The sequence below is a fragment of the Eleginops maclovinus genome, chromosome 20, assembly GCF_036324505.1.
Source record: "Eleginops maclovinus isolate JMC-PN-2008 ecotype Puerto Natales chromosome 20, JC_Emac_rtc_rv5, whole genome shotgun sequence".
In the NCBI taxonomy this organism is placed as follows: domain Eukaryota; kingdom Metazoa; phylum Chordata; class Actinopteri; order Perciformes; family Eleginopidae; genus Eleginops; species Eleginops maclovinus.
Genome location: NC_086368.1, coordinates 2203429 through 2227398, shown reverse-complemented (window position 1 = coordinate 2227398; position 23970 = coordinate 2203429). Strand labels below are relative to the sequence as shown.

The 23970-nt window shown below is 40.4% G+C and overlaps 1 protein-coding gene and 1 long non-coding RNA gene across 2 annotated transcripts in view; one reads left to right on the top strand and one right to left on the bottom strand.

Moving 5' to 3' along the window:
* LOC134883277 (receptor-type tyrosine-protein phosphatase gamma-like) overlaps positions 1 to 23970 on the bottom strand; it is a 407948-nt gene that overhangs the window by 81244 nt on the left and 302734 nt on the right. Inside the window, exon 6 of the mRNA XM_063911578.1 lies at positions 18512 to 18578. Within this exon, the coding sequence (XP_063767648.1) occupies positions 18512 to 18578 (67 nt within the window). The remainder of the gene's footprint in view (positions 1 to 18511; positions 18579 to 23970) is intronic.
* Positions 10842 to 11246, top strand: LOC134883280 (uncharacterized). The gene is made up of 3 exons (XR_010168258.1): positions 10842 to 10968; positions 11045 to 11100; positions 11198 to 11246. It is a non-coding gene; the product is annotated as an uncharacterized LOC134883280 (long non-coding RNA).

The following is a 23970-nucleotide window of genomic DNA, read 5'->3' as shown; positions in this document are numbered from 1 at the left end:
TCTGGGTTACCACAAGCACACAAACATTAAGCATCTGCATGTGAGAGTGTTAACGCGGTGGAGCCATTACTGATGTCCGAACCTGAGCAGGGCTGCGAGGGTCCTACAGGGACACTGATGCAGGTTTTGTTAAGAAGCTGACATATTTCAGCTGTAAGTCCCAAAGTGTTCGGGGGCAGTTTAAAGAATAAAAGAACCATAAAAACATTTGTCTGCGCTGCAGTGATTACTTCATTTGCACATGAAATGAGTTGGCATTTTATGCCTGGATGAGAACTTTGTATTTTGCATTGATAAGTGGATTTTACTGCAAAAGCTTGTGACTTCCTCTGAAGTCTTATCAACCGTTTGGAAGGTTGGCATTTATTATTTTGCGGATTCATTCGTATTGAGGTTGTAGTTTTGTTTTATTGTGTCATCCCGTTGTTAGACATGGACCTTGATGTTTGAATTGATTTCAGGTGCTTTGGCCATAAATGATCCACCTCTTAGCATAAGTGTATTAGCAATTCCATGTATCTTACTGTGTGGAAAGGGGTCAATCAAATGTTTTTTTTCTTGAGTGTGTTTGATGTGTTATATTATATTTCAAGCAAAATGTCTAATCTGATAGTAAACACACTTTAAAGCTGCTAACCTGTACTGGAAAAACTGAAACGTTGACTTTAATGAATTCTTTTATGTCAACATATTTTACATAACGGTATTAGGTTAGTTGAAAGCAATAATATTAAGTTAAATTAACATTATTGCTTTTTACCTATTTTTAATACAGTTAAGACATAATACATTTAATTTAAGTCAACGTTTCAGGTTTTCAGTGTGGCATGTGCCATGGGGCTCTTGTTTGTGAACCACTCATTAAAGTAGCCGTCCTGCCTCCTCAGAACACAGCACAGGTAGCACTGCATCTAAACATAGGAAGCACAACTCTTTGCAGATTGGAAATCCAAAACCTATAGCTAGCTAAGCTGTTATTGTAACATAAAGGCGAATGATCTACAGAATTCCCACGTATTCAACTTTTATCAGCTGCTGTTAAGGGGATCTTTGTTTGTAGTTCGTAATGTACTTATTAATCAAATCCAAATAGAAACAGGACACTACATGACCCTAGATTAATAATATGGTTTTTGTTTTCCCTGTCAAAGGGCGTGAGTTTAGTTAAATGTACTGTAGCTTTACAATTTATTTTTTAACACGTCTGCTCCCCCTCAGGGCTCTGTTATAAAGTGAAACAGTGATGTCATGCTGTAACATTAAACCCTGCTGAATCACTGCATCGTGGTGAACACGTCAGCTGCTGGAGCTGATGGCTGTTTCCCTGTTGGATGAATACAAATGGCCACACAGAATAAACAACTTAAATCATTATCAGTAATATGATCTACGTACATGACAAACATTGACTAACTAACCCAGCAACCATGACCATGGCTGTCTCCACTGAAAGGCTGTCAGTGCGATGAGCATATGATTGGTACTCCCATATCTCACACGACCAGTTTCCCCCATATTCCTTTGGGTTGTTTGTGGTCAGGTTAAACCTGCTGGAGTCTGACTGACAGCTGTTTGAGGTGATCATTTCAATCCAGTGGTAAAATCCAAACCATGGAGTATGAGATCCCTGTCATCAGAAGCCCATTGAATCTGACCTGAGACAGGAAATGAAAAGCAACACTTCATCTACCTTGACCCTCAACACCGGAGCCCCTCAGGGTTGTGTGCTCAGCCCTCTCCTCTACTCCCTGTTCACGCACGACTGCGTGGCCACACACAGCTCCAACACCATCATCAAGTTTGCTGGCGACACGACCGTCATCGGCCTGATCACAGACGGCGACGAGACGGCGTACAGAGAGGAGGTCAGAGCCCTGACATCTTGGTGCCAGGACAACAACCTCCATCTCAACGTCAGCAAAACAAAGGAGCTGATTGTGGACTACAGGAAGAGGCAGAGAGAGGCACACACACCCATCACCATCGACGGGACTCCTGTGGAGAGAGTCAGCAGCTTCAGGTTCCTCGGGGTAAACATCAGTGAGGACCTGACATGGACACATCACACCAGGGTCATATCCAAGACGGCTCAACAGCGGCTCTTCTTCCTCCGCAGGCTGCGGAAGTTCAACATGGACTCCAGGATACTCTGCAACTTCTACAGGTGCACCATCGAGAGTATCCTGACTGGCTGCATCACCGCCTGGTATGGCAGTTGCACCGCCCTCAACCGTAAGACTCTACAGAGGGTGGTGAAAACTGCTCAGCACATCACCAGGACGGAGCTGCCATCCATGGAGGACCTCTACACCCAGCGGTGTAGGAAGAAGGCCGGTAGGATATTAAAGGACCCCCATCACCCCAGCAACAATCTGTTCTGTCTGCTGCCGTCTGGCAGACGGTACTGCAGCATCCGGACCAAGACCACCAGACTCAGAGACAGTTTTATACCACAGGCTATAAGACTACTGAACTCCTGAGCTGTGTGAATGTCTACTCACATCTGTTTATAGTACACACACACATACATATATATATATTATACACATCTGCCATACATATCTGTTTATAGTACACATATCTATATATTATACATATCTGCCATACACATCTGCTATACATAATATATGCATCTGTCCATACCTCCTCATTCCACAGAGTAAAGTGTTTAAATACTCTCAATGTATTCCACATATGTACATATTTCACATCCTCAAATCTTTATTGTTGTTATTGTAAATATTCTTCTCTCTTTTTGCACTATTTTATTTATGTTATTTGCACCATGTATGTTGAGTTGTTGGAGGAGCACGCGACATAAGATTTTGATTGCCAACATATACGTTGTATCTGCTGTGCATATGACAAATAAAACCTTGAAACCTGAAACCTTAGGAAACAATTCTACACGTGTCTAAATGATAATATAATTCAATAAAACCTGCTCTCCTTTCCTGCAGTACATTCAGAGCCGGTTCCTCTTCACACCAGCTTGGCTAGACAACCCCACCCCCCCAACACTGGATCAACTCACGGTAATAAAATAACACCAAACTCTCTTTTTCTCCTTGTGGTCTAGATTTCATTTCATTCATTAAGGTCATTATTTATCATTTGAATTTATAGTAATATAGTTAATAAATGTTTTGTTTTGTTTTGTATGCACTGTGAGAAATGAGGACAAAAAGTTCATTCAAATAAAGAAAAGACCACTTAGACAGGCATACAAGAGACCCTAACAAGATTCATTTGTGCACATCACTAAGTTGTCATTTAGACATCCGGTCCACTAAACTGGAGAAAAGGAGCAAGATCAAGCACAGTAAAGCAAGGCATGTCTTCACATTTCAGAAGATCACGCTGTAAGGAGTCTGTGTTTGGGTATTTCCACTAAAGTACAGTGAAAAGAGGGATAGAGAGTGTGGCTTTTGGTATGTTGACATATAGCTGGATATTTACACACCCTCTGTGTCAGCACTGTGTCATTCCCTCTGTTTATGTACTACTCAAGTGTCTGCTCTCTCATTTCACAGGGCTGAAGTGAAGCCATTCCTCCTCAGCAGTACAAATTACAAGTCCATTAATTCACTATCTCTCTCCCTGCACGATGTCTCCACTCACTGGGCACTCTACGACCCTGATTGGCATTTCATTCTTAAAGTGTACCAGACTTAAGGTGGCTTTCCCTGATTTTAAGGTTGTGTGTTGATCCCGGGGCGCTTCTATATGATTTTGAGAAAAAGAGAGTTTCTGTGTTTCCCTCCTCCTCTCACCGTCTACCATTCCTGTGCTGACGTGGGTTTAATCCCACAGCGATCTCTTTCACATCAGATCTGATGAAGCTCCGCTGCACAGTGCTCGCATGTTAAGCTTCTTTTTCATCCTCTGCTCAATAGGATTTCCAGAAATTTGGGGCAGACACATCGTTTTATGTATCTGTCCTCCTTTCTTTCTTATGGTGTATTTTTGAGGATTGTATGCACAGCCTTTATCTTTATTTGAGTGTTTAGTGAATTGGAACAGTTTTGGTAGTTCGTTCAGAAAAGTAAGTAACCAGTTATTTTTGGTTTGGTCAGCACACCTTCAGAGGCTCTGCTGCACTGTACTGCTCACATTGTATATGTTTTCTCTAATAAACATATAATCCTGTGAGGTTGGGCGAAGAGCCTTTAGGGGAAAACACCTAGTTAAGCTTTGTTTCTATGGTTACCTCCCCTGCTAGCTTGCTCAATTTCCCATGGCTGTAATCTGATTGATTTCACATCAAAAGGTCAGGGGTAAACAAGGTCAACGTGGAAATAATTTATATTTTTGCGCAGCAATTGACACTTTCTCCATACAGTGAAACATTGACTTTAATTAAATGTATTATGTTAACACATTTCACATAATCAGGTTAGCAGAAAGCAATAATAATATGTTTACATTTGAAATATTAAGTTCAATGTCTCACATGAATGCAGCTGCAGATGCCCCGCCTGTGCATTCTGTCAACGTGAGGATCACTCTTAAGGCTTGATGTTTGGGAAACACTTTAGATGAGAAAAACCTTTTATATTCCCAGAGAATAATCCTCATGTGCACTCACACAAAACAAAATCCTCTTCCTGTTCACTTAGAACAACATCAACTAACTTGTTTTCCCTTTGGTATTTCTCTTTCTTTCTCCAAGAAAGTGCATTCCAGATTGCAGTGAAATGTTGCATTGATATTAATGTTCACCAGAGGATGGAACATTGTAACAATAATATGATGGCCATGAAACATGCCAAAGACCTGCTGTGGTTAGGATGGCAATAGCGATTCATGACACTGATAATGATAAAGAAATTGTAATGTACATGCATGATGCTGATAGTGTTTACTATAATCCCTGAGGGCTGTGTGATGGATCCGCAGAGCAGTGATGCTGTATTAAGGAATAAAGTTAACTAAAACTTGACTCTCTCAACTAGAGAGTGCATTAAACACTACCTGGTGCTACGTTACTCTTTAACCAAGTAGTTTGAGTTGCCTGAAAAGGTTAGTGTAGGGAAGACATGGCAAATGGAACACACTGATGAGTGTGACAGCTGGCTGCAGTGTGAGGATTTATCATTACTCCTTGTTTTCTGACACCTGTGAGTATACCAGGTGCCAGAGCATTCTCACTGTATAATGATCCAAGGAATTATCTCAAGATAATATACATGACACACACTGAAAAAAAGGAAACATGGAAAAAAAGAACAAGAAAAATTGGTTCAAGTTAATATTATTGGTTTCAACGAAGCTGATACAGCTATGTGAACTCTCTTGACATAATAACTAAAGTCCACGTTTCAGTTTTTTCAGTGCACTACAACCAGCATTAACATGAAAAGCATGAGAGGGCTACATTTAAACTCCTCCTTCTGTTCCTCCCACCATGTCCTCCCATCGTTCCCATCATCCCACCACATCATTATCAGTCGTTGCATCTGCCTCCAAAGTCCCTGCTAACCCTGTGAAGACAATGGGCTCCTCTCTTTGCTGCTGAAGCCTTTCATGGCTCCGCTATGTAAATCCGACTCAGCTGCTCAGCAGGCTGATTATGTCGGGATGCTTCTGAGCTGCTCACTAGCTAACTAGTCAGAGGTTATTTGTTCCAGCGAGGTCGTATGTAAAATGCAACAAGGCATGAGGTACAAAGACAGAGGAGTCAGACCTGTGGTGCATGTCCGCCAGACAAGCCCAACAAGAGGAAGAGAGCGCTGTGAAAAATGTAACCCCCCGCTGCTCCATGGAGTAGCACTGGCAGAGACAGAGCAAATTAGCCGAGCACCTTCCCGGTGGGACAGATGGGAGCGTGGCCTTGATTGAACTTGAGTGGTCTTTGAGTTAGATGAATAATTGAGGTGGAGTAGTAGAGCTGGAGATAAAGTGCAAGTATCATGCAGTGGGGTTTTATCAAAGTTTTATTTGTGTATGCCGAAGCTCTAAAATTCACTCTGAAGCTATAGTGTTGGTGCAAGGCAAGCGGGACCCTTTGGGGGGGGACAAGACAGAATATTGCTTCAGGATTTTTTTTTTGAACTTCAGGGCTGCATGCCGGTGGCAACTGTTTTTGACTGAGAGCATACAGTGCTAACAAAACAACATGTAATATTTTATAATTTGCTATGCGAATAAAAACAAACACTTAATCCAGATTTATGGTGTGAATGTACTGCAGTAGGGGTGGGCGATACTACAACATTTTGATATCGATCCGATACCAAGTACATACAGGGTCAGTATTGCCGATATCGATACTTTTTACTTAAAAAATCTGCTAATCTAATTTTGTGACGGGGACAGCAATGTGTCATCAATATGCACATTTGAATGACAATTAAGGTCTCTTTAGGGTGGGTTTTCAGGTGTTTGTTTACATTTGTGGTGTTGCCACAGTATCTTATTTTTTTCTGCAAACATTGCAGCTTGCAGTGACGTGATCTGCAACTAAATAAAACCAAACAGCGCTCCTCTTCCTCTCTGCCATCTTGCAGCCATCAGTGCACTGCTGGGTCACGTGACTGCACGGCGGCAACACCCACAGTATAGCACAACCACTATGATATAAAGGGAGAAGTGTACTGAATCTAGAGAAGAGAAACTTAAAGGCCTACTGAAATGTGTTTTTTTTTTTACTTAAATGGGGATAGCAGTTCAGTTCTATGTATATTACTTGATCGTTTGGTGAAATTCTTGTATTTTGGGGAGTACAAGCAAAATAATTGACAAGATAAACGGATTTTTAGCAGCCTGCGCAGACTTTCGCGTGACGTCACGAGTGTAACTGTACCAGTGTTCCAGTTTAACTGGATTTCAGTTCAACTGGTGGCGTTTGTTTACGTTTTCCACTCCTTGAGCGTCATATGACGCTGTACGGGCCGAATCATATGTGGTTGCCAGGTTCGTCATTTTCACCTTAGTTGTGTGTCTGAAGTGTGACCAAACAATATAAAAAAAAACGTCGGCGAAAAAACGTAAGCATCACTTCATGTAAATGTACATGTGGAGATCTCCTACAGACAACAACACAAAATATGCTGGCCAAGAAATAGGAAATATATAACATCCAACTCCACCGACGGGATTCGAACCCATAAATCTGAAAATATAAATCTCAGCCATGATGGTTACTCATTACACCATCGACCGGCTCAAACAACACCGTGCTTGAACCATCTAAGTGTTGTCAGTTCTTGTCAGCTGTTTACAATCACCGTTTAACATGGATGAAATAAACCCCACCATGTTAACTGGTGATATTCACAATATGACACAGGCAGACGCTGCCAACGCAAGCCTCAAAAACGAATGCAAAAGCCATGTGTTACGGACAAAACACCAGCATGGCCATCTGAAAGGATATTGCTTTGTTTTTTAGCCTTAAAAAAAGTGCATATAGTGACCATTACAAAGCACATATCAAACGCTATGAAAGTAGCCGCTGTGAGATACGAACCCAGTCATGCTTTCAAAAGGTAATAATCCACTGCCTTACCGCTAATGGCCTGAGCTACTGTTCAGACGTTGAAAGCAACAAGTTGAATATTTATTATTGACTATTTACTTGTAGCTGTTCCCAATTGAGAAACACTATCACAATTGGCTACAACTTCATCACTGGATGAATAGAGGCATGGTTTGGCAAGTGACTTTATTTATTTTTTGGCTGTCAAATACATGCAGGACAGTAATCTTTGTCCACAGGTGGTTCCCCCACACAAAGGCTGTGATACCAGCTTTTACAAAGCGTGCACTCCGTCTGGAAGAAAAGTGCAAACCAAAAGATATGCTTTAGGACAGTTGTATAATAAAAACATTACAGTAATGAACTTCAAGTGCTCCAAACTTGTCTTACCCATTCGTCATGGGTGTCATGTTCGCCACACACCCGACATAGCTCAGACAAATCATCTGCTGATTACAGATAGCCATGTTATTGGCTGGAATAAATAGCACTTGCATAACAACTGAAAACAAAGTAGAAACCAACCCGTTTCCTTGATGAGCTGTTGCGCTATGTCCATTCGCAGATGGCTGATCCCCTGCTCATCAAAGGGACCAGCCACCAGTTTCATCAACAATCGACAAAATAAGTCCATAATTACCAGTTTCCAGAGTGTCTGCTTGTATTTCTTGTGCTTGTGGAAATGTAGGGCTGGACTGAGGTGAGGATGGGTCAGTCATTGTGGATGGGGAACCAGTTTGCCATTTGTGCAGCAAACGTGGTGTTGGCTCTATGGCCGAGTTGGTCTATATACTTTATGCAAGGTCTTGCCCTTCTTTGACATTATGTCAGCACTTTTTCCATCCATGCTGACGATTATAAATGGCCCGTCTAAACAGCTATATATATATATATATATATATATCCTTTACCACCTAATTTGCTAATTTACTTCATCCAGTGATCAATGTCATTGTTACTGTTTTTCCCAATTGTTGGGAACAGCTACAAGCAAATAGTCAATAATAAATATTCACCTTGTTCTTTCAACGTCTGAACAGTAGCTCAGGACATTAGCGGTAAGGCAGTGGATTATTACCTTTTGAAAGCATGACTGGGTTCGTATCTCACAGCGGCTATTTTCATAGCGTTTGATATGTGCTGTGTAATGGTCACTATATGCACTTTTTCAGACAAAAAAAACAAAGCAATATCCTTTCAGATGGCCATGCTTGTGTTTTGTCCATAACACATGGCTTTTGCATTCGTTTTTGAGGCTTGCGTTGGCAGCGTCTGCCTGTGTCATATTGTGAATATCACCAGTTAACATGGTGGGGTTTATTTCATCCATGTTAAACGGTGATTTGTAAACAGCTGACAAGAACTGACAACACTTAGATGGTTCAAGCAGGGCGTTGTTTGAGCCGGTTGGTGGCGTAATGAGTAACATTCATGGTTGATATATATATTACCCAAATGTACGGGTTCGAATCTTGTCGCTAGAGTATGAATATATATTGTTTATTTTCATTTTTATTTTTTGGCCAGCATATTTTCTGTTGTTGTCTGTAGGTGATCTCCACATGTGCATTTTACATGAACTGGTGATGTTAACGTTTTTTCGCCGAGGTTTTCTACATTGTCTGGTCACACTTCAGACACACAAGTTACATGAACATTACGAACCTGGCAACCACAACATCTGGCAGAAAAGGTAAACAAACTCAACCAGTTAAACCGGAATCCAGTTAAACTGAAACACCGGTGTTGCAACCATGGCTAGCAGTTCTAGTGAGAGTGATTTCAGCGAAAATTCGTCTGTTTCTGTTGGTGCTGAACAGGATGAAAGGGTCAGTGAGCTCTCTGATGCCCCTGAGCCGTCCTCAGATGGAGAAATCGACGTGAGTCCAACCATATATGTTTGAGCCAGCTGTGTCAGACGTTGGGAGTGACAGTGACAGTGGTGAGGACGACGGAGCCAGTGGAGGGATAGACCACAATTTAGATCGCCTACAAAATACAGAATGGTAATTAGTATTCCTTTTGACCCTGGCCTGTTATTGTTTTCTTTAACCCGTTTACTGCCTTGGGCGACATCAGTCGCCAAGATTCTAAACTGCCTCCCAGCCCTGGGCGTCATATAGCGCCAGAGTCCTAGGTACTGCAGCCTGCCCGGGGCGAGATACAGCGCCCAAACAGCATCGTGTGTAGAAACGTTGTTTTAACCAATCAAACACGTATTGCTAAGTTGTGTAAGAATAATCAATATATTGTGACGGAACATATAAGATATAATTCACTGTTTCTGGACAGACCATATTTTAGGACTTCCGGTGTTCCAGTTTAGCTGGATTCCAGTTTAGCTGGTGGCGTTTGTTTACCTTTTCCGCCAGATGTTGTGGTTGCCAGGTTCGTCATTTTCACGTAACTTGTGTGTCTGAAGTGTGACCAGACAACGTAGAAAACCTTGGCGAAAAAACGTTAACGTCACCACTTCATGTAAAATGCGCATGTCGAGATCACCTACAGACAACAACAGAAAATATGTTGGCCAAAAAATACAAATGAAAATAAACAATATTCATACTTCAGCGACAGGATTTGAACCCCTACATTTGGGTAATATATATATATCAACCATGAATGTTACTCATTACGCCACCAACCGGCTCAAACAACGCCCTGCTTGAACGATATACATCTTGTCAGCTGTTTACAATCACCGTTTGACATGGATGAAATAAACCCCACCATGTTAACTGGTGATATTCACAATATGACACAGGCAGACGCTGCCAACGCAAGCCTCAAAAACGAATGCAAAAGCCATGTGTTACAGACAATAGACAAGCATGGCCATCTGAAAGGATATTGCTTTGTTTTTCTGTGAGATACGAACCCAGTCATGCTTTCAAAGGGTAGGCCTATTATTCCACTGTCTTACCGCTAATGGCCTGAGCTACCGTTAGGACGTTGAAAAAGTAAGTTGAATATTTGATATTGACAAATTACTTGTAGCTGTTCCCAACAGTTGGGAAAAACAGTAACAATGACATTGAAATCACTGGATGAAGTCAATTAGCAAATTAGGTGGCAAAGGATATATATATATATATAGCTGTTTAGACGGGCCATTTATCATCGTCAGCATGGATGGAAAAAGTGCTGACATATAATGTCAAAGAAGGGCAAGACCTTGCATAAAGTATATAGACCAACTCAGCCATAGAGCCAACACCACGTGTGCCACACAAATGGCAAACTGGTTCCCCATCCACAATTACTGACCCATCCCCACCTCAGTCCCCATCCTCACCTCAGTCCCCATCCCCACCTCAGTCCAGCCCTACATTTCCACAAGTACAACAAATACAAGCAGACACTCTGGAAACTGGTAATTATGGACTTGTTTTGTCGATTGTTGATGAAACTAGTGGCTGGTCCCTTTGATGAGCAGGGGATCAGCCATCTGCGAATGGACATAGCCCAACAGCTCATCAAGGAAACGGGTTGGGTTCTAATTTGTTTTCAGTTGTTATGCAAGTGCTATTTATTTCAGCCAATAACATGGCTATCTGTAATCAGATGATTTGTCGGAGCTATGTCGGGTGTGTGGCGAACATGACACCCATGATGAATGGGTAAGGCAAGTTTGGAGCACTTGAAGTTGATTATTGTAATGTTTTATTATACAACTGTCCTAAAGCATATCTTTTTTTGTTTGCCCTTTTCTTCCAGACGGAGTGCACGCTTTGTAAAAGCTGGTATCACAGCCTTTGTGTGGGGGAACCACCTGTGGACAAAGATCATTACTGTCCTGCATGTATTTGACGGCCAAAAAATAAATAAAATCCCTTGCCAAACCATGCCTCTATTTGAATGTAGCCAGTGATGAATGTGTAGCCAATTACGACAGTTTTTCTCAATTACGAACAGCTACAAGCAAATAGTCAATAATAAATATTCACCTTGTTGTTTCAACATCTGGACGGTATATTATAAGCAGTAGAGCAGTGGATTAATACCTTTTGAAAGCATGACTGGGTTCGTATCTCACAGCGGCTACTTTCATAGCGTTTGATATTTGCTTTGTAATGGTCACTATATGCATTTGTTTAGACTAAAAAACAAAGCAATATCCTTTCAGATGTCCATGCTGGTGTTTGGTCCGTAACACATGGCTTTTGAATTCGTTTTTGAGGCTGCGTTGGCAGCGTCTGCCTGTGTCATATTATGAATATCACCAGTTAACATGGTGGGGTTTATTTCATCCATGTTAAACGGTGATTTGTAAACAGCTGACAAGACGTATATCGTTCAAGCACGGTGTTGTTTGAGTCGGTCGATGGTGTAATGAGTAACCATCATGGCTGAGATTTATATTTTCAGATTTACGGGTTCGAATCCCGTCGGTGGAGTTGGAATGTTATATATTTTCTGTTTCTTGGCCAGCATATTTTGTGTTGTTGTCTGTAGGTGATCTCCACATGCGCATTTACATGAAGTGATGCTTCAGTTGTTTTAATATTGTCTGGTCACACTTCAGACACACAAGTAAGGTGAAAATGACGAACCTGGTAACCACATATGATTCGGCTCGTACAGCGTCAAATGACGCTCAAGGAGTGGAAAACATAAACAAACTCAACCAGTTGAACTGGAATCCAGTTAAACTGGAATCCAGTTCAACTGGGACACCGGTAGTACTACTGGATGTTGTTTTTAGCTTCAGATAGCATTAGCTAATATTGTATTGTATACATGAGTAGAAGGAGAAGGACGCGTGGAGTTACATACTAAACACACCACCTCTACCTCTCACTCATTGATGCTGCAATGATACTATTGCGTGTTTAATAACTGATAAACCTCAGAAGGATTGCATAATAGAATATCGTAGGTGGAAGCTTCATGACTACGCCAACAGATGGCGACGGTGATGTCATAAGAGTGCTATGCAGAACGTGCCAAGGACCCGCCACCGACGGCGTCAGCCAATAGAAGAGACAGGGAATGGACGACAAGGGGCCAACATGATCAAGGGCCCGAGAACCACACTGAAATCACTCTCTCTTCCTCCATGCTGCTGCGGGTCAGTGGTGTGAGGGGGTAAATACTTTTACATTTAAGCTAGACCAGTGGTTCTTAACCTTGTTGGAGGTACTGAACCCCACCAGTTTCATATGCGCGTTCACCGAACCCTTCTTTATTGGAAAAATAAAATGTGATTTTTTCAAATTCAAGACATAGGTATATGTTTTACTGGTGCACAAAATGAACCGTGCATCAACTTCACAAAGAACAAAACCAGCAAAACATGATTTTCACACAAAAACAAAAACATAATAATGAATACTTACTGCAAATCAGTGTGACAGCCGCTGTGAGTGTTTCACCAATGGTGTGTGGTTTGCCCTGCTTTGCAATCAGGTAAGCAACTTCGTACGATGCAGTGAGGATCGGTTTGTTGATGGGTACAAAGCCGAGAACAGGCAGAGTAGCCTTTTCATCGAATCTGGCTCTCTTCACCTTGAATTCAGCAAGTGCTGTGTTCTTGTATTCCCCATCTCCATGCTGCTTAAGGAAGTGTTCCCTTAGTTTTGCCGGTGCTCGACTAGAATTGCTCAACTTGGCATGGCAAATCATGCAGTTAGGACGCTGATTCCCATCACATTCCGTTATACATGTGAATCCATATTGTACTTATTCGTCCGACCACTTTCTTTTTTTGCTCGATATAGTTAGTATGAAGGGATTCAAATATTAAGAAAGAAATCACACGACGTACCATCACGACAGTCACTCGGCTACTGAGTCGAGTCGACTACTGAGCGCATCAAATCCCCTGCAGCACAGATAGGCCAAGCGATGTAGCGTGATCACCTGCAGCCAGTGATGGCCAAGCGGGGCGTGTCATCATGAATCATAGTCGGGTGTGTGTTTTCACCTCCGCCGAACCCCTGAGACTGACTCACCGAACCCCTGGGGTTCGATCGAACCCAGGTTAAGAACCACTGAGTTAGACGTTTCCGGGTCTACTTTTGAACAACTCCTGGTCTTCAAATAAAAGAACACTTCTACAGTTGTTATACCCTTTGGGACCCATGATAATGCACAACCAGTAGACAATCATGCCATTGGCATTGTGAAACTGAAAGGAGTCCATTAATTAACAAATAGTAATAATAATGTCAATGACCAATACAAAAGTCAATTCTAGATACATGTACGTAACATTACAGGTGGCCACTGCCACACTGCACACAAGGGATCCATTAACAAGCTGCCCCGGCCCTACTATTTCACAGTTCATAGTACAAAGTCAGAGAGTATGAGGACTGCATCACTGGGATGTATGGTCTACAAAGCACTTATGATAATGTGTACAGATTAGACACTTGTGGATTATATTTATATTAGCTGCAGAAGCTTCCCACTCGCGATTTTCGTCATTGTAGCCTAGAATTGACAAAGCAAAACACGACGAAACACACCGGCAACAATAGACCCCAAACTTGTGGGTTAATTCGTGACGTCAGGACGGAGCTCCGCCCCCAAGGGTCTCAAACAAGAACGTTTTCAGGGATTTCCTGGAGGGCAATTTTAAATTATTATTTACTCCTTTAATTCGACCGCAATGACATGGGTTGCAATTATATGTTATTCAGTTGTATATGTACTATTAGACTGCGTGGTCTGTAGTGCTACACTTCAGTAGGCCTTTAAGTATCAATCTCATCGCGCAAGTATTGATCGATACCAACGCTATCGATACATCAATATTTTAGATCGATCCGCTCACCACTATTCTGCAGGCCTGTGAGGCACTGAACGATGCAGAAGAGTATTGATAGGGAATACAAGCAAAGCAGGAGCCCTGCAGTTCACGTTTGATGAAATATTATACATGAGATATTTATAACGCTAAAGTCCCGCTACCTGCTTTGCATCTTTTCTGCAGAGGAAGCCACTTAAGAGAAGTTACGTACCTTCTGCCCGACACTTTGAGTCACTATATCTTATTGAAAAATAGTGTTTTACTTTATTCCACCTGTGTCAGTAGTCTCTACCACTCGGTTGACGTATGTTATGCTGAAAGACTCCACTAGATGTCCCTGCATTTCTCAATCGCACAGATAGCAAGTTAGCCTGTTCACAGGAAGTTAGCGACAACAAAGTGGCCTCTGTTTGGTGGGATTTTCAATAAAGTGTTTAAGGACCTACTGATCATAATTGTGTCACTTGATGAAAAAGAAAGATTAAAAAGTCAAAACTACTTTGAAAAACATGCTTCATGGTAAAGGCAGTGAAGCTAAGCTTACGATTGTTGTTAATTTGACATATTTAATGTTGTATCATAATTTTTTGATGAAATAACTTTAGAAGTATGTTATGTCTACTATTTAAAAACATTCTTTACGGAAGAGTTGAAATGTCATGTAGTGGTAAAAGTAGTGATGCTAAGCTGATACATTCATAATTTTTGTGAAATTCTCGAACATATGTTTTAATTTTCAGGTTGTATAATGATGTTCATAGACTAAAGACTGTCACCAGTCATGGTTTAATTTAATGCATAAAAAGGTATTCAGATTCCTGAAAATGCACTTTTACCATTTAGCGACGTCTCAACCGCTTAGTAGAGGCCTATATTCAAGAACACGTTGGGATCCTTTGTTAAAAAGAGCTTTGTTTTTGTCATTATTTCCCCAAGGAAAATTGCTTTCAAAGGACTTGTAGTTTTTGATTAAATATTTTCAGGTATCCTTGGAGAGCAGCTCTGTCCTCTCATTTCCTCCTGGTAATCGTAACTGACAAAATGTACCCCTCGCACACACTTTTTAATACATTTTGAAGTAATGAATTAAAAGTGAGTACAGTGTTTGGCATTGCTTGTGTTTACCCACGACTTTTGTGCCAGGGCTTTATATCCTGACTTTCTATACACATTCATGTCTTTATCGATATAATGTGGCACATTTTCAGAATATCGGTGCAGAGTCATCATCATTTTTTTTGTCCTCAAGTAGTGACGATGCAAATTAAAATAACACCAACACTTTGAACTCGGTTTCTCAAATCAAATAAGATCTTACTAGATTGATATAGCCCAATATCATATATAACAGTTCTGTATTAGATGGCACCCTCTGTTCTTGAAACTCTCCAAAAAATGTATGTATAAAAACAAAATACTGTGCAGATTCACAGCTGTTTCTGTTTCTGACCATAAAGTGCACTTTGTAAAACCCAGGCCTGATTAAAAGTGCTCTGGACCAGTTATGTTTGGTTCAGCACCAGCCTAGCTTTCTATAAGACGTGATAACATATGAACTATATTACCTATTCAAGAAATGTACCTTCAGTGCTGCAGTTTGCACAAGCTCTTTTTTGTGAACTTAAATAATCACCATTTCTTTGACAAATGTTTATAAAGTTAATTTTTGGTGGATAATATCATACTCAACAAAGTAATGCATGCATTCAGGTGATTATATCACAAACAAGACAATAGTTCAGCCAACTACACAACTTCATTTAAAAAGGACATTTTAAAGGGAGACTATAGTAGTAACATTGATCGGAAACAGTGACGCTCATCTTGTGTAAGAAACTCCCTGTCTGACTTCTTTATGCAGCTCTGTCACCAGATCAGCTGATCTTGAGGATCTGTGTTATTCTTATATGTTACGGTTACCTAAACTATGGAATTAAAACCCCAGGTGTAATGTAGAATAATTATTCTTACATGTATGTGTCATACACAGAGCGCTAATGTGTATTGTATTTTACCAGGACAAGATGATGTTTGTTTTTTGCTGTAAACTTCACTATGGTATCGATTTAGAGGAGGATTTATTTGATTAATAGAAAGTTTACTTTATATTATCCATGTTCACGTATTTGTTATTCTCCAGCACTCATGCCAGTTATGCTTTTGGAGCTTGCCACATTTCATGCACTTAGAAAATGTATATTTAATCAACTTTCGTCTAATGTTAAGCTCTTTGCAGAAATTGTTTTCATGAAATGTCCTGCCCTTGGAGGATTTGCAATCCTTATTTGCAAGAAAAAAAGAAAAAAAAGTAGATTTATATAAAGAATACGCCACCATAGCTGAGTGTGATAAGCAGAGCTAATTTGCCGTGCTAATACACCCTCCCTGAGTACAGTGAGGGGAATTAGCAAAGCAAATTTACAGTTGAGATATTATGTCGCATCAGTGTGCAGAGCCTGTCTGCACTCGGGTCTGGACTTATTCAGTCTTCAAATACATCACGGCTCATGACAGGAATATTGTTCTGCGTGTAAAGGTTTGCAGATAAATGCTGACACTAATTGAATGGAATTAGTTGAACTGAATTAACCTGATGTCCTCACAGCACTGAACCCTGATGACAGCAGCAGCTCCTCTGATGTTCCTTTCAACATGCTGTTCTTGCGGAGTCAAGGCTTTCCAGTCACAGCTGCACACAGAGTTTATGTGTCCCAGTGAGAACAGTACAATGAATCCTGGATTGATGAAGTCCTTCATTCTGTATTTTAACTCACAATACATGACTGCAGATCCACCAAAGGCTAGCGGCTGATGACAGACACTTTTGCACATCTAATGAAACCAGAAGTGTCCAATATGTTGTTGACACCAATGGCAGAAGCCTTATTGATATTACAGCATTTTCTGTTTCTAGGAGACACTGAATTTGGTGACACTGCAAAGGAGCACAGGTTCATGGGAGTTGTTCTTCACCACCATCACCCAGTCAGCTTCTCCTTAGATTCCTTTTGTTAGGAGGTTTTTAACGGGAGCTGAATTATCAACAGAAGTATCCTCTTCTCCAACACTAACACTGATTATTACCAGTAATATCAATGAACTAGAACATTCTGAGAAATGTTGACTGTGTGACTGAAATTTGGGTGCGCGTCCCGATGCTAACATGACCCCCGCTGAGTATGTATTGATAGTATTAGTTGTATTGTTAAGGCACAACAAAGAATATCCAGAAATACAAAACTGAAAACATATACTATGTAGTACTGTTAAGATCAGAAGAAACTTTAAAAAATCCATGTTCTGTTGTTTTCCCAGGCTTTTAAGAAAAAGTTAGAAAACTTAAATACATCAAACTATTTTAACCGTCTATTACATTTCTGGATTTTTCTTTAGATCACCACTGGATTTAGTTAACGACCGACAGGCGTGTTCAAAGATCAGAGCGTTTCCACGCCAACGCCATGCCAGTGAGTGAGAGACAGCCTGTCAGAGTATCAATATTGTGCTGCATTATTGCTTCTAAGTAAAAAACTGTAACTCCAATCAGCTAAATATCCTACCCAGAGTATTTGATATATGTGTAAGTCCCTTTGATTAAATCAGCATATCGGTGCGACCGTGACACATTTCCCTACATTATGATCACCAAATTATGTATGAGAGTTAGAATTGAGGAGCATATCAAAATGTGTGATGGAAGAGGGACAACAGGATGAGATAAGTATGTCGAATTCTAGAGTGTGTGTGGTTTCGCCAGTCACACAGAATAAATCAGTTTCACGTGAAAAATCAGTGTTTCTCTGACGCAGCTGCAAATGTTTGACAGCTTGTTTCTCTGAAACTTAGCATGTCGTTAAAAACACACAACATATAATACGTTAACCTTATGTGGCTTAAAATGAGATAAAACATCATTTTGAGACTGTTTCCTGCAGGCTAGCAAGGCTCATGCAGCAGGCTCAAAGGGGAACCAAGTCATTACAGAAGACCAAATCTAGCACTTCCTAGATTACAATTACACATTTCTTTGGTTTGAACATTTGTCTAAACATTTAAGACGACCAAACTAAAAATAGAACATTTGTATGCTCTTTCTTTACAATAGGATAGGGACATTCGTATCAAAATAAGTTTCAGACACCTTTTCAACATAAAGTTCCTATTTTCTATGAACTGACTGAATCATTGCTCAATAATGAGCAGTTCTGTGACAGGAATATAGACCTGAAGTCCCCATATGATGATCAAGGACACTTTCATATTTAGGCACTTACCATGATGCACCACTCCCTTCAGGCCGTGGATGATGGGGTCCACAGCAGGGTTGTCCTTCCCTCCCACCTGTGGGACACAAAAAGACATAACAATATTACTCACAGAAACCCTCACTGCACACACTAAAGGATACTGCTTAAATGATCTACATGAATCAGATAAATGTGTGTGTGTTTTTCTAGCCTCTGTTATATTTAAAATTGCACATCTGTCTTCCTTCCTTCTATCTTCAAGAAAATAACCTTTATTTAGTATCAATGTGTTTGTTAATACTACCTACTTTTTATTGTATCCTCTCCTGCTTAATGCACTCCATTTGGAACTGGATTAAATGTTTTGGTTTTAAACAAACATTGTTAACCCCTCATGACTCGTACGAAAAAAAGTAATACCCTACATCTTACATCTTGTGCTTAATCAGACGAAAGAAAAGAGTGATAAAATTGCCAAAGGCAGAGGTTAAAAAGTTGAGATGCTGAGAAACCAGAAGAAAACAGTGTAATTAAGAGGAACAAACAACAGCAATCAACAAGGCCGTCTGCATCGGAACACAGTGTAGGGTGTCATAGTAACACATGCTTTTCATTATCTTCAATTAGTACTTCATTGTTGTCGCAGAGGCTGCAAATCAATAAAACCAAAGGGTAAAAAACAACCTGTCAGCGGCAAAGAGCCACAGGGTCTTATGACAGCTCACAGTTCACTTTAAACAAACATATTTGTTTTAAGTCAGGGCGACTAAATGCCAGTATTGTAAAGTAACTAAGTACAATTTTGAGGGACTTGAGTATTCAAATGTTTTGCTACTTTGTTCTTCTACCCCACTACAATTCAAGGGTAAATGGTGTACTTTTACTGCACTACATGTATTTAATCCTTTAGTTACTTTACAGATCTGGATTAATGATGGTAAATATGATCAGCCCTTAAATCAAGACATTTTGATGAGAATACTTTCTACTTTTACTGGAGGAAAATTTTGATACCTTACACTCTGGTACTTTACAAGATGCGAGTACTTCAGAAGGAGCTATCCCTGTGTACGCAGAGGGAGAGAAGCCATTTTCCCAGTCTGGGATTAATAAAGTAATTCTTATCTTATAGGACCTGAGAGGCTAACCCAGCAATTTGAGTTCACAAACTGCCCAGAGAACACTTGTTTGTGTTGCTGTTTACACTCCTTCTGATGCAGATTGTGCACGACAGGAAGGCACTGCTACCTTTGTCTGGCTCGGTTTTTTTGTCATGTATTGCTTGTGTAGCATAAAGACCTATACTACAAAAACATCTCATGTTGAAACCCTGTGCATAATGACAATAAATGGTCCTTTGAAATGTCTCCTTGTGATTCTTTGGAAAGCAGGATATTACTTTAGAATTGCATGCTGTTGATATTGCAGCAAATCACTCTTATTTACAATATTATAGGAAGAGTAGAAGAAGTATAGATAGATAACACACAGACTCAAACAGGATCGCAGCAGTCTCTGCCAAAACGGACCCAGTGATCTGCAGGCGCACTGTGGAGGAGCCAGCTTTAAATAAACAGGCGTCAGCTGGAGAAACTACAAAAAAAAGTTAGCGCTCGCTATCCAAATATACAGGTGAACTCAGATCAACTGAACATATATCTTGTAAGACTTTAAGCTATCATAATATACCAACATAATTAAAAGCATACCCAGCTACCCCAAATCCACACTCTCCACTATCACTTACCTGCATGGATGATTGATATTCTTCATGGACAAAATTGCATATACTATCAACATAAGCTCTGCTCTCATTAAATATCTAAATGTCTGTCCTCCCTTTATAGGCATATCCAGTTTCATTAGAACCCCTGCTCACTTCACACCGGAAAAACTGAACCGTTGACTTTAATTAAATGTATTATGTCAATAGATTTCACATACCTGTAGTAGGTAAGTTGAAAGAAATAATATACGTTTTAATAAAAGCATTAGGGACGACTTCATATTATTGCTTTCAACTAAGCTTATACAGGTATGTGAAATCTGTTGACATAAAACATTTAATTAAAGTCAACGGTTCAGTTTTTCATGTGTCTGTATCACAACGTTTATAGCTAGCACATCATCACAATCATCAACTCCTCTCAGCTGCTATCGTTCCCTCTGAACTAAAAGGTGCTGCAATATCCAACCCCCCTAAAAAACGTGCAGTAATAATGACGATCGTTCCATTCCAGGCCACATTCTTGGAACTTACTATTTATAATAGCTGGTTCTACTGACAGGTTGCTTGAATGTAAAAATGAGAATGCACTTTGCATTAACTCCCAGACACAGAGTGGCAGCAGTAAAATGAATTTGTAATTGGGCACTGTGATTTCTACTCATTTCCACATTTTGCTTTGATCAACCATGAAGCAGAAATGTTCATTTGAAATAACATTTCAAATGATTCCCATTTCATTCTAATATTGAAAGACAAATTGTTAGGAGTGAAAATAAAAATGGTGTGATTGTATTTTAATTTTGACACAATAAATTCATGCATAAGTGGAAATAAATTTGCTATTTTGGATAACTTTTCTATTTTGTTTTAGACCTCCGAATGTAGAGGCATAGGCAGAACACATGAACATGCATTTCATCTAGGTTGAATTGTGGCAATTTACCTCTCATTAGTCAAGAAAGAAACAAAGAAGATATCACCTGTTCCTTGTGATTGGCTCCCCGTTGGTTTTGAAATGAGTTTACACATTTTACTCCTTTCCTTACAATCAGTGTCTCTCTGTCCTTCCTGTTCACTCTTTGGGTTATTGTCTCAGGCTTTCTTCTGTTCCCACTGGTTGCTCTAGTTATTTTTTTCTGTACAGATGCCTGTCTGCATGTGTATGTCTATCATCTGTTAGACATATATATTTTTATGTGAACCACATTGAATCTCACCATATATGAATGTAGTTCACTTGGTAGTAAGCAGCGATGGTCAAGTTACTTCCAAAATGTAATACAGTACATATGACTTATTCCTGTCTTTTTAAAGTAATGAGTTACATTACATTATTACTGTCTGAACTGTAATGCGTTACACTACTTTTGAGTTACTTTGAGTTACTTTCACCAAAATAACCTCTAAAGTTTGGCTTTAAATGCTGAAATGTAGTTTATTGCAGCTCATTAATTAAAGCTATCTATGGCAGTATGCTGAAATTAAACTCAGGCTCCGTTTAAGTGGGCTGAATAATATGTGATACCGGTAACATGACGTCTCTGTGTGTTATTAATCACATGTTAGTGGAGCCTCTGCATGGCCCTGTAACCTGCTGTATATCAACGAGTCTCTATTCAACGTTAGCTCACCTGGTCATTGGTGTGTTAACGGGGATTTGGATGACAAGCTTTCTAAAAGCCGGCGACTCCACAGAGGACAGAGGCTGCAGATCTTCAACACTCTGCCACGAGTCTCTGAACTTCTCGGGGTTCAAGAGGCAGACCCAGAGAAAGTTACCTTCTGTTGCTTCGGCCTGCACACACTCCTGTCTGTTTCTTTTCTTTTCTCTGAGCCTGCAGCTCTGCATTGTGAGCCTGCAGCTCTGCATTGTGAGCCTGCAGCTCTGCATTGTGAGCCTGCAGCTCTGCATTGTGAATCTGTTTCTGCAGCCCTCTTAACCAATAGTAAACAGGCTTACTGCGTTACTATTCTACCTGCACAATTATTTCTCTGGTGTCAGAATGTCTCTTGATGTTTGTGATTTCTTAAAAACAGAACACCATCATTTCGGGTTAAAATGTGTTGTAACTGCGTTACTGAGAATTGTAACGTGTATTATATTACCCACATTTCAGAAGTAATGCGTTATATTACTGCGTTACAGCAAAAAGTAATACATTACTGTAACCCCGTTACTTTTGTTACGTGATACACCCAACTCTGGTAATAAGACAGCTGCTAAAATTACCACTGGGAATACTGATACTACGACTACTAGTAGTTTTTTTACTTCTCATGTATACATATAAAATCACCACTATTACAATAACCACTTTATATGGCTGCATACAAAACCATACATTAAATGATCCATTAGCCAATCCATAACAGTTACACAATGTCCAGAGCATTCACTCTCTTCCATAGCGGTCAGTAGAGAGGTGATATGGCCAGACAGAAGCAGTCGTTTCCTTTACTTCCTTCGTCTGTTGGGTTTGGACACACACCTGTTGGCTATCTGGATATAATTGTCTCAGTTGTCAGAAATTAGGGGAAAATCCATCTAAAGTTTCACAAAAAAAGCCCTCTGTATCATGTGTATGTGGATCCTTCACAGTAAACATAAGGATTTTATTCTGAAATATTTCATGGACAGGAAAAGGATGCAGTGACCCCATGAAAGAATAAGTGCTCTCTCAAATAACTATACATTATTTGTAATTAAATGAGATGAAACAATATAAATGATAAATATTTCGAAATGAAGAAAGAAAGGGCTGGAAGGAGCCACACACACACACACACACACACACACACACACACACACACACACACACACACACACACACACACACACACACACACACACACACACACACACACACACACACACACACACAGTGACATGTTGTGTAATCATTTTAAAGATAGGTAAGTTCATAAATGGAGCTGCAATAAGAGCTTGTGTTTGGTTCAAAAAATAAATTGGGTGAGGAAAAAAAAAGCGTGTGTATAAAGAAAAGAATATCAGAGAAATAAAAGCAACCATGGATCCACAGAGAGGGGAGGACAGAGAGACGGTGAGGGAGAGAAGGAAAGGAGGACAGAGGGAATTAGCGTTTCATTATTAATGTTTGTCTCTGAAAGCCCACAGGCTCGTCCCCGGAGACCCTCAGCCACCGGGCCCCATATCACAATGTCCTCCTCTCTCTCTATCTACCGCTTTATCCCTCATCAAATCCTGCATCTCTCGCATTGTCTCACAGCTCCATCTCCCACTCTCACCAGGGACCACTGCAGTGGAAATCAGAAAAAATAAATAAAATTGGAACAAAGTGACGTGTCCTCATATTTCTTTCCTCAGCACTTTTCTCTCCCTCTCATTGCCCGTCCCTTCCTGTCATCCATCCAGGCTCCCTCACTCTGGATCGTCTTCCTCCTGACTTCCTTCACCTCCTTCTTGGTCTTCCAGAGAATCATCTCCTCCCCTCTTGCCTTTGGCAGACCAAACTGCTGATAAATCAACAGGGTAATGGATGTAATGGTTAGACTTCTTTCAGAAGAAGACACGTTCAGTTACTAATCTAGCTTTAAAGAAAGGAGCTGCTGTCGCTCCGTCAGCAGGTATGACCTTCACTTATCTTAAATACCATCTGTTAAACTTTGATTAAAAGTTGTCTGTCTGTCTGTCTGTCTGTCTGTCTGTCTGTCTGTCTGTCTGTCTGTCTGTCTGTCTGTCTGTCTGTCTGTCTGTCTGTCTGTCTGTCTGTCTCTG